The sequence below is a fragment of the Hemiscyllium ocellatum genome, chromosome 7 (assembly GCF_020745735.1).
Source record: "Hemiscyllium ocellatum isolate sHemOce1 chromosome 7, sHemOce1.pat.X.cur, whole genome shotgun sequence".
Lineage (NCBI taxonomy): Eukaryota > Metazoa > Chordata > Chondrichthyes > Orectolobiformes > Hemiscylliidae > Hemiscyllium > Hemiscyllium ocellatum.
In genome coordinates this window covers 52,649,935-52,662,158 of record NC_083407.1, presented here as the reverse complement: position 1 = coordinate 52,662,158, position 12,224 = coordinate 52,649,935, and the positions used below count along the sequence as shown (strand labels likewise).

The 12,224-nt window shown below is 40.0% G+C and overlaps 1 protein-coding gene across 1 annotated transcript in view; it reads left to right on the top strand.

The window, feature by feature from the left end:
* LOC132817351 (sodium-driven chloride bicarbonate exchanger-like) overlaps window positions 1-12,224 on the top strand; it is a 252,399-nt gene that overhangs the window by 92,806 nt on the left and 147,369 nt on the right. The window contains exons 6-7 of the mRNA XM_060827759.1: window positions 2,497-2,682; window positions 6,779-6,781. Of these exons, the coding sequence (XP_060683742.1) occupies window positions 2,497-2,682; window positions 6,779-6,781 (189 nt within the window). The remainder of the gene's footprint in view (window positions 1-2,496; window positions 2,683-6,778; window positions 6,782-12,224) is intronic.

Genomic DNA, 12,224 nt, shown 5'->3' with positions numbered 1-12,224 from the left:
AGACCTTTGGATATCATTATACTCCAGCCTGCAGTCGTTCAAGAAGGCAGTTCCCCTCCCCTCCAGCTTTCTCCATGCCTAGCCAGCAGTGCTCACGTCCCATCAGTGAATAAAGAGGAGGGGAAGGAGAGAAAAGAGTGAAGATTGATACAACGACCAAATGTGAAGTGTGCTTTGAAAAGTAATCAACATGCAGTGATATGCAAATTTAGGGGCAGCAATGCAATATATTTCAGTTTGTGTTGAAGAATGGCATGATTTGTCTGACTAAGTAGAATGAAGTCTCACTTTGTTTAGCCAATTCATTTTATATCATCCACTCTAATTTTCCTTTCTGGTGGTGCCATTTTGAAGTTTAAGAAAGAAAATAATCCAAATTATACTCAAGAATGAATTTACCAAATGGACATATATATTTCATAGTCACGATAAACCATTCAATCAGAAGCTGAGGTCCAACTTTAACTTGAAATAAGAGTATGCTGTATATGGTGTCAGGCAAATGAAGTGCCTCTTCATGCTATAAGTATGAGACCATTTCAACAACAACATATCGAAACTAGAGTATGTAAAACACAGTACAGTGGGGGCACGATGGAGAAGCACATTACAGTGAGACCAGAAGCATGGAGTGGCAAGAAACATGGAGACAACAGGAGCATTGAAAAAGCTGCAATGAGCTGGATAGGAGCAGGAGTGCTATGTGTGTACAGCATGTAAAGAACAGTAGAATGCAGAAATTAGGAGCCCAGAGATTACTGGAGTGTGAAGACAGTAGGGATATGGAAAAAAAGTATTAGGGTTGATGACAGAAGCACGATGGGTTTGGAACATGGAAGAAAGCAGGAGTATATAGGAAACAAGAGCTTGTAGAAAGCCATGACCTGAGTGATATCATCTAGTGAACCACGAACAAGGAGAGAGCAGTAGAGGAGCTGGGTCAAGCAGAAGTACATAAAGAGCAAAGCTTTTTTAAAATTCCTTCATGGGATGTGGACATCACAAACTAAGCCAACATTTATTACCCTCCCTAGTTGACCAGAGAGCTGTTAAGTGTCAAACACCTTGCTGTGATCTAGAATCATACTAAGTTCAGAAATGATTTACAAGGATTTTGCCAGGTTTGGAGCATTTGAGCTACAAGGAGAGGCTGACTCGGTTAGGGCTGTTTGCCCTGAAGCGTCGGATGCTGAGGAGTGACTTTATAGAGGTTTATAACATGATGAGGGGCATAGATAGAGTAAATAGACAAAGTCTTTTCTCTAGGGTGGGGGAGTCCAGAACTAGAGAGTTTAGGATGAGAACAGAAAAATTTAAAAGGGAACTAAGGGCAAACTTTTCAAGCAGAGGGTGGTGCATGTATGGAATGAGCTGCCAGAGGAAGTGGTGGAGCGTGGTACAATTACAACATTTAAAAGGCATCTGATTGGGTATATGAATAGAAAGGATTTAGAAGGATATGAGCCAAGTCTTGGCACATGGGGCTAGATTAGATTAGGATATCTGGTCAGCATGGATGAGTTGGACCAAAGGGTCTGTTCCCATGCTGTACATCTCTAAGACTCGATGAAACTATGAGGTAAGGACAGTAAATTTCTTTGCTAAAGAACATTAATGAATGACCTGGGCCTTTCTTGATAATTGAGAATGGTTTCATGGTCATCATTAGACTCCTGTTTCCAGACTAATATTGAACTCAAATTCTGCCATCCACCATAATGGATTTTGAATGCATGTTCCTCGAACATTACCTGGGTCTCTGGATTAATCATCTGTTGATAATACTACTTGGTTTTCATCAGCCACTGCTGCAACTCACTTCCTTACTCATGACAATTGTGTCTTAAGCGGTCATCCATCCATGGATCAGCCTTATATCACTTAGTCCATATATGAGATACCTACCAACTCCAATTTCAGAATTACTGCCTTAACCAACATCATTAAAAAAGTAGATTATCGGGACATTGTCGCGAGTCAAAATCCTGGATGCTTCTTTCCGTCAGGAGTGTAGATGTAGCTGCAGCATTTAGATGGCCATAGTTTAAGAAGGCAGCTCATCTTCTCAAAGATAGCTGGGATAAGCAACAACAACTTGCCTTGTTGTGATGATCATGTTCCATGGAAAAACATCAAAATGAAATCTTATTCATGTTCATGGGAAGTTTCTTTGCGTAAGAATGCTGTTATGTTTCTTACATTACAAAAAATACTACAGTTTTGACTGTTGTTGGAGCTGCACCCATCCAGGCAAGTGGGAAGTACCTGCGCCTTGTAGATAGTGAACAGGTTTTGGAGAGTCAGGTGCATGATGCAATTACTCTAGTTACTCTTGAAATTTGGAGCATCAAATATTTGAAACAGTACCATAAGATAAATATTAAAAATTGTTTTTGTAAACTCAGTACAATCTTATGTTTGCTGGTCACTATCTAGTCTGCAGATTTTCTCAGTTTCAAAAGTTCACAATAATTCATTTCAGTTTACTTTTCACAGACCTAATCTTGGACCAGCAAGTACCCTCAGGACTGAGTGATGACATTCGTCAAAAGGTTCATCAAGCCCTCCTGAAACGACATCATCATCAGAATCAAAAGAAGCTTAGTAATCGAATTCCTATAGTGCGATCCTTTGCTGACATTGGAAAAAAACATTCAGATCCACATTCATTGGATAAAAATGGTGAGAATCCTGCATCTCTTAGTTCAATTTGGAAAATGAAAGTAAAATACAATTCAAAGCAAATAGTTTAAATTTGATTAGCATTTGTAAAGAACATCAGGACAGTTTTATGTGCTTTAACATCGAATATTTTATGATCTAATATTAATTACAATTGTTCAGTTAAAAATTCTTCATCACATAGCATCTCATTTTATTTCTCTTTATGTTTTTGCACTTTCTATGATATCATGTGATTTGTTAAGCCTGACATCTGACTGACTAAATTCGTAATGCTGCCATAGGATTTAAGATTTATAAATCACTCATTTCCGTTCTTAGTTTGTGCTTTGTTAGCAAATCTCAACATGGGAATGAATGAAGGTGCTTCATAGTAGAATTTTCCTCTGTGCGTTAGCTTATAAAACTACTTGTTAGATTTTTTTTTGATTTTACAATGCAGCAGTCTTATTCTCAACCTTTCAAACCAGAGAAAAGAGGAGATGAGCATGGCAACACAGCTCAGAGGAGGTGATTCCTAACCCGGGGTACACAGACATGGTATCAGCTTGCTGGCTATGTTCAAGCAGCAGTGCTTCAAAAGGGACAGGGTATTATGACAGGTGTTTATTGGAGTTTGCAGGCTGCTGGAAGAAGAGCTGTTGTTAAATGAAGCTGCTGGGCATGTTTTCTCATTGAGGATGAAAGTCATCAATTCCTTCAATGTCTTTGCCTCTAACCTCCTCCAGATCTGCAGAGGAGATATTTGCAGAACTTTGCAACCACCCTGCTCACAAGTGTTACACGTAGGTAACTAACACTCTGTTTGCCAGGCCAACACTTATGTACACTGCTACATTTTAGACTAATCATGATAAACCGATGCACGGTTTTACGACTCTGCAAGGCTTCCTATAATTTCAGAAAGTCATCACATCCCTTATGTGCAATCAAGATGCCCCAGACCAACCTGGTACTATCATCAATCTCAGGGGTTTCCACTCTATCTGGTGCATCTTGAATATGACCACAACCAAGTTCATCAAGTAATGTATGTACAATTCCCAGGAAGCTATCATAATGATTTATTCTTACAACAGTCTATCCTCCCAGAACTCTTTAGAACTTGAATCAATGTTACTGGTTGCCTCCTTGGAGATAAGGGCTACCCACTGAAAACATTGTTGATGGTGCATGTTAGGAGCCTCAACAATAAAGTCTGAGTGTGATTAAAGCGATGTGACCACAGAAATCATCATTGAACATGCAAACAACATATTAAGGATGAGATTTAATAACCCAAATAGATTTTGAGAACCTTCAATATTCACTAACCTGGCTTTTGAGTCTGAAAGTGATTGTGACAAAGTGCAGAAATGAGAATTAAAAGTGTAGGATGAAGAAAGTTCTTTTTCAGGGGAGGAGAAGCAGGAGAATGAACACCATGAGGAGGGTGGCAATGTTCTGGAGACACCAGCAGTGGCACAGTTAGCTCCACAGGATGCTCCCATTCTGGCACAAATTAGTTTAGTTGAACTGGTGCAACCAGCTGGAAGCCACACAACTGGCATGTTCCTGTCAACCCCTGAACCATTTCCCAACAGCTCAACAGCTAACAGACACCCATGGCTTCTCTGTTATGCCTCAGTTTATCACCCATTACAAGTGAGAAGATTACTTGCCAGGCAGCAGACAAAAATTGGCAATACAAGAAAATAGTGTAAACAAACTTTTTTATTGGATTGGAAAATCAAACAGAAAGTTAACAATCTACCATGCATTGAAAGCCATGTTCATACACATGTCAATTACAAATCTTTACTCTTCCTTCTTTTCTACTTCTATGTGGTATAATCACTTTGGCTTCATCTGGCCTACATGTAGGTAGACTGCACTTATGCCTGTTCTGACTGTTCAGATACTCTTGCCCAACGTCCTCTGGGTTTTGGAGCTTTGAACAGGAAAACTATAAGCTTTCCTAAAGTTCAGGATGTATAATTTCTATTTTATGTTTATACCAAACTTCAGCACTTTAACTGTTTCACTGACAGATTCACTACAAAAAGATGTCAAGATAGAGTGGTTCATGGGGGTACCAAGCTGCTTTTGAGAAACTGAAAGCAAGTTTGATCAATTTGGATGCCCCTAATTGCATTAAACTTCAAGGTAGTAATTAATGTTAATGACTTGGGCATAGGTGAGTATGAGACAGAGAGAGACTGATGTGATACATTTTTAAAAGTTAAATTAATTAGCAAAGGTAAAATGAAATTAAGAAGATACACTACAGTGGTAAAGAAAATACTGGGATTGCTATTATCTGTTGAATATTTTTGAAGTATATGCCCATCATGGCTACAGAGGAATGCTGGGATGGACTGATCATGAACCCTTAGGCTTTTTTGAAAAGTTAAATAAAAACAATATACTGGGCTATTTCAGTGAGTTTACTCTTGCAGTCGTATCACTTAATGATTGTTCACATTGAGGGGGAAAATAATTTTTGTTGCTTTACCAAGAACGTAACTTTGTTTGAATCATCTAAGTCAGAGTACAGGAGCATAAGAAAGCCATTCAGTCCCCAGGCCTGCTCTGACATTTTAGATTATGGTTGATCATCTAACTCAGCACTATATTCACACTATTTATTTCTTGATAATTTTAGTAACTAGACGTCAATTATTCTCACTTTCTCTCTCTTTAAGCTTAATGCATGACCCTCCAAAGCACTCTAGGATAGAGAATTCTATACAGCCACCACTATGTAAGTGAAGAGGTTCGTCCTCATCTTCTTCTGAAGTGTTTTGCCTTCATTCAGAGATTCTAGACTGGTTCTAGACTCCACTGCTGGGAGAAACATAATTTTTGCATCTTCTCTTTCTATGCCTTTAAGAATGTTGTAAATTTTCTATAAGATTACTTGTCATACTTTTAAAATCCAGTGAGTACGTGCCCCATTATCTTCAATTTCTCCACACAGGACAGTCTCACCATTCTTGGAATTACTCCGGTGAACCCTTGCTTTCCTCCCTAAATGAAAAGTATATACTTCCTCAGCCTAGGGCACCAGGACTGTGCACAGTACTTCAGACTGAATTAAATTAATGATTTATTGTCACTTGTATTTAACAGATAAATAGTGAACAGTGTAATATGTTGCCATCCTGAAGCGCCATTTTGACTTATAGAAGAAATTAAGAAATAACTGAAAACAGAGTTGGTCCTCCCTTCTTGTGCTCCATTGAACATTGGTGGGTAGGGGTCTCCACAACAGGCTCCAGCATGGCCATCACCCTGCCTCCAGGGACATCACATTGGGCCTACCACCCTGCCCTCATTGCAACCACCACTCCTGTCAATCTGCCAGGAGAACCAATTCGACTGACTGCATCGCTACAGCTGACCAAAACCATCTGCAGATGTTACCTTTTCCACCGACTGCAGAGAATGCCCTGCCGTTGCTGCCATCTTGAAAACCAGTGCCACCACCACCTCCTCAAGTCCTGCACTGGACCTGCCAACATTGAAAGTGCCACACTCCAGCATCATCTTTTGCTGCTGGGCCCACACTCGCTGGCATGGTGAGCTGTCTGACATCCTACTCTAACCAGTGTAGTCTAACCAGTGCTCTGTGAAATTGAAACTAGACTTCTTTGCTTCTGTACTCATATCCTCTTGCAATAAAAGGTATTTGCTTTCCGAATTCCTAGCTGCACTTGAAGGTTAGCTTCTAGTGACAAGGCCATCTGGATCCCTTTTGCACATCAATATTTCCCAAACACTCAACATTTAAGAAATACTGGTGCCTTTGTTCCTACTATTGAAGTGGATAACCTTAACACCAATCCACATTATATTCTATCTACCATGCTCATCCTCACTCACTCATTCTGGCTGAAGCCCCTTGATGTCTCTGTGCATCCTCATCATAACTCATAGTTTCACCAAGTTTGAATCATCTGCAAATTTGAAAGTATCATGCTGGTGCCCACAGCCAGGGACCAATCACTGATCCTTGTATTACCCCGTCACTGGTTACAGCCTGCCTGCCTGAGAATGACCCATTTATTCCTGCTCTTTGCCTTCTGCCTGTTTTCCAATTCTAAATCCATGCTAGCAGGTAACATGCAATTCCATGTGCTTTAATTTTGTTTATTAACCTGTGTGGGACTTCTTCAAAAACCTTCTCAAAATTCAGCCATGCCATATCCTCCTCAGGAGGTTGGCAGCAGCGGGATTCTTTGCTGAAATGGTGGTCCCAGGAGTTGGCAATGAAAGCCAGAATCAGGCACCGTCTGCTTCAGTGTGGTGGGCCCAGCATTGGGTTTGACCCCAGTTCAGGACCTGGCAGCTTCAGCACACTTATAGTTGCAATGACATCGGTGGAGGCAAGATGGCACTAATGAATGGCGACACAGTTCCAGCATTGGCAGCCTGGCTCCAGGCTGTGACTGGGCTCAAATACCTGATGGCAGAGGCTATGGCATTCTGGCTGCAGTGGGGTGTGGGGTCTTGGGGTATCTGAGTGTTCTTAAACTGAGGGATGGACTGTGTGCCTTTGTTTTTCTGGTGGCGAGGACTCAGAGCAAAGGCGGGGGAGTGATCTGGACATTTTCTTCCCTTCTGCCTGTTTTTTTAATTTCTGCTTCTGATTTTAATCCTGTCCTTTGTGTTCTCCTGGCAGATTGTGTTCTGGAGAATGGCGATTTTGTACACTTTTAACTTTATTCTTATATTCCTATATTGAAGTATATGTGACAATAAGATCCAAATCTAAATCTGAACTATGTAAGACCCCCCTCTATCAACTTTATTAGTGACATCATTTCAAAAACTGTCAGGTTTGTCAAACATGATTTCTCTTTCATAAGTCTGTGTTGCTTCCACACATTCAGACAATTATTTTCCAACTATCTCGTAATGACACCCTTTATTCTAGAATTGCGCATTTCCCTACTGACGTCGGGGTCATTGTTATTCTATTTTCTCTTTATCCCCTTTCACAGTAGGGTTACATTTACAATCTTCCACCATTTAGGTTCCATTACAGAATTAATAAAATTTTGAAAGGCAGATTCATTATCCCTGTCGCCATCTATTTCAACATTGTACACTGTGTAGCAGAGACGGGGAACCTTCTTTGTATCGGGACCATAAACATATGGGCAAGATTAATCAAGGACTATTCTAAAAAAAGAACAGCTTAATTCAGTTTTTAAGAGAGGAAACTGAATTACCATCCTACCAATGTTTGCTAGTCCTTGCTATTTCTTAGCTCAGAGTCTAAATCTAATCTAAAATTATCTGTTGCTAATACACTGATCTTGTCACTTATTCTCACCACTATCCCAACTTCTTTTCCTTTTTGCTGATCCCTCCTGCATGTTGAATCCTTTAGTATTCACTTCTGTGACCTGGTCAAGCTGTAGGCACATCTCTGTAATGCCATATTTTTACTTTTGATATGAGCGCTTGTGATTATTGTGTATATTCAAATAGAGTGCCTTAAATTCAGCTTTTTAAACAATGTTGTCATAATTTGAGTCTGATTGATTGTAGGATTTATTTCTGCTGCTTTTCTACATCGTATTACCAGCATTGTTTTTATTCCATTTGAATATCCTCTCAGATTCCCATTTCTCTGACAAGCTAGCTTAAAATCTTCCCAACAGCAATAGCAAATCTATAAATGAGGATTTATGTCTTTGTTCTTGTGAAATTGTAATCTTTCTTCCTTGCACAGGTCCTACCTGCCTGAAAACTGATCCCAATGTCTCAGAATTCTCAAGACCTTACTCCTGCACCATTTTTTCAGTACTCATTTGTTTGCTCATTCTTCCTATTTCTGTACTCACCAGCATGTGGTACTGTGAGTAATCTTGAGATTGCCACCTTAAACATCTTGCTTTTCAGTCTCATGTGCTGTCTACATTCTGTTTTGAGGACCATGTCCTTCCTTCTGCCTGTGTTGTGGTGCCAAAGTAGACCACAACTTCTGTCTCCCCACCCTTCCCCCAAAAGAATGTCTTGCAGCTAACCCATGAAAACCTTGACATTAGCAGATAGGAGGCAACATAGTATCTCAGAGTCATGCGTACAGTCACAGAAAAGCTTGCCTCATATATCGCTATTTCACTTCTACCCTTCTTCTGCCCTACCTGAGTAGCTGAGCTACTTTGTGTGATTCTGCCACAAGCTTGGCAGTTACTATATTTCTCTGATGAGCCATTACCTTTGGCAATATCCAAAGTAGAAATCCAGTTAGTGAGTGTCATAACTCATTGGGGTAGCATGCTGGAGATCAAGCACATGACACCTGAAGTCAAGTTTTTAAAAGAAATATATAAAATTCCCAAACTACCTGATTTTCAGACCCAGAGTGATAGAAAGCATGGACCAAGTTTTTGGCCTTAGTAGGAATCCACTTATTACAGATAATTTTGTTTTATGATGTGGAAGCGCTGATGTTGGACGGAGATACACATAGTCAAAAGTCACATGAGACCAGGTTATCGTCCAATAGGTGTATTTGAAATCACAAGCTTTCGGAGTGCTGCTCCTTCATTAGGTGAAGGAGCCTGATGAAGAGGAAGTGATCTGAAAGCTTGTGATTTCAAGTAAACCTGTTGGACTATAACCCGGTGTCACATGACTTCTAATTTTATTCTAGCAACAGGTAAACAATTAAACTCAATTAATTAACTTTACTTATTAAAACTCTAAACAGCTTAAAGACACCTCCCTTGCACAAAGAGAGAGACAAACAGAACCACTGAAAACAGTCTTGTTCACTAAGTCTGTTGAGTTGGATTTTGCTGATCAATGGTTTTTCCTCAACCTTTTTTCCAGTTGCTTCCATTGGTTCACAAGAGGCACAGGGTGGCTGGTTCACTTATGAAATCGTTCAGACTTATGCAATTCTCAGACATAACTTCTACCATGTGGTGAAATGAAGATAAGCTGTTTCTTTTCATGTTTAAAGTGGCTTACTTCAGTTTTGGCTTTTGCAGGTCTCCTGGTTTTTCTTCTCATCTGAACTAGCTTCTGTCCGTCTATCTCTAAGCTGTTCAACTACCTGGCAGGCAATCACATAGTTGTAGGAAGAGGAACCTCGTCATTGATAATTTGTCACTAGTCTACACCTTTCAGCTTCTCTTGTAAACAACCCTTCAGCTCCAGTTCATCTGCATATTGCTGGAATCCACCAACATGCAAACAGGTTTTGTAATTGGTATCAAATTACTTACTTGCAAAACATTCAGCTCACTTTGTGAATCCCCAAGTTTCAATCTGTTCTATCTCAACTCAGTCCACAGCTTTAAAGAGCACCAAAAAAAAAACACAGTCTGTGCATGAGTGAGATAGACTCAGAGTTCCTGCTGTAGCAGGAATAGGTGGCACAGTGGCTCCGTGGTTAGCACTGCTGCTTCACAGTGCTAGTGACCTGGATTTGATTCCAGCTTTGGGCAACCGTCTGTCTGAAGTTTGCATATTCTCCCTGTGTCTGCATGGGTTTCCTCCCACAGGACAAATGTCTGCAGGTTAGGTGTATTGGCCATACGGAATTGCCCATAGTGACCAGAGACGTGCTGGGTAGGTGGATTAGCCATTGGAAATGCAGTGTGACAGAGATAGCGAGGGGATCTGGGTGGGATGATCTTCGGAGGGTTGGGATGGACTTGATGGGCCAAATGGCCTGCTTCTAGACTGTAGGGATTCTAGATTTGTAGAGGTCATCCTTTCCTTCTCTAGCTGCATGCTTTAAATCTGCAGTGTGACCACATTTTTAATTGTACTAGCAACATAATTCTCAGCATCGCAATGCACCACAGTGACTCTAGCCTTGAGTTTGAAAACACAGATTTCAAGATTTTACAAATCCATTCATGGATTTGTTGACATTTCCTGAACAACTACCTGCAAAGATCCCCAGCAACAACTGCATGTATTCAGTGACATGTTCTTCGAGATCCAGAACATCACATCAATGACCAGTGAATTATTACAAATCTTATTCTTTCTGACTTCAAGAAGTAAGCCTTATTGGCCAAAATTGTTTTTGTCTGAGGGTGAATCTCTGCAGGGAAATCTGTGATTTTTCCCTTTTACCTCATGCATGTATGTGTGTGTATGTGTGTACTTGCTGGAGCTGTTGAGAGGAGTAAATGTTTAGTTTCACATTACAAACTTTGTGTAATCAGATTTTCCATTTTTATTGAATGAAGTTTTGATTAATGTAGATAAATAATTTTGTGTTTTATTAAACATGGCTGATGGTTTTGTTTATTCTTAGTCTAAAGTAGAGAAGGGATACAATTGGCTATATCAGAAACTGAGTAAACAGTTAACTTTTGTTATGATCCATGGATTATTAGTGGAATGAGCAGAAGACCCCTCCAATGCACTCCCTTAGCTCTGGTCATAACAACAAATATCAGTAGTTTCCACACAACAAATATTTCCTGATCTGATTGTTCCATTAAATGTCTTCTGCTTATGTGTCCTGGAATGTGGCAAAATATTGCTTTTGTTCACCTCCTTAACAATATTCAGTCACCTTCTTGTTTACTGTGGCAGTTTCCTTCCTCCCCTTGGCAAGGAAGAGTATCTCTGTATGGATCTTCACTTACTGCCCACAACATCATCTCTAGGGAGGCAGTGAAGAAAGATTTTGCCTTGCCTGAGCTGCTGACTTTCAAGTTGTGAATCCATTGCTTCAGTTTCTCCAGTTGTTATTATCCTAGCTGGATTCCTCTAAATATCTGAAAAAGACACCTACTCCTGCTAATTAGTTAGAAAAACTCAAAGTGAAATACTAATACTGTTGCTGAGTTAAAAAGCCATGGACAAATGTGTTACTGGAATTGCCAAGTTCCCCATGTTCTGCCAGATTTCTGTTCTGTCAAAGCATCAAACAATTAGAATCCGTCTTTTAATTCCTGGTGATACCTCAATAGAAAAATCTTTGTCTGTGAGTGCTTTTTTTTTCAAGTCAGCATCTTCAGAGATGTTATTATACACCAGATGTAGGACTTGAACCTGGGCCTCATGGCTTAAAGTTAGAGACACTATCAGTCTGCCACCCCACCCTCCCCCAGACGTGAATATTATGGGAGAGTAGCTAATATTTCCACCTGTATTAGAGTAGCGTCCTGATGCAAAATTTGAAGTTCAATGCTTTTAGTCCTTTCTATTTTTAGAAGCCCTTTCCCCCTCTGAAAAGATTGACATGAATCTAGAAACAGTGCTTTGATTAAAGAAATAATTTCTGCTATTTTTATTGTATTCAGCAAGAGGAAAGTTGTTGCTGGAAAATAGAACAGCTTCAGGGACACAGTGCAAATGTAAATAAATCGGGTTTTCCACTGTCTAGACAGCCATTATGTCAGCGTAGATACGAATTGCACTCGAGGAGAATCCACATCATAGCAGGCTCTAAAGGAATTGCCCAGAAAATTGAGTTTTCCCCTGGGCAATTCCTCCATGCTTAGAATCCTCTGAAAGTCTCTATAAAAATCAGAGATGGTTCCAATGATATTAATTAAAATAGTAATTCAGGAAAT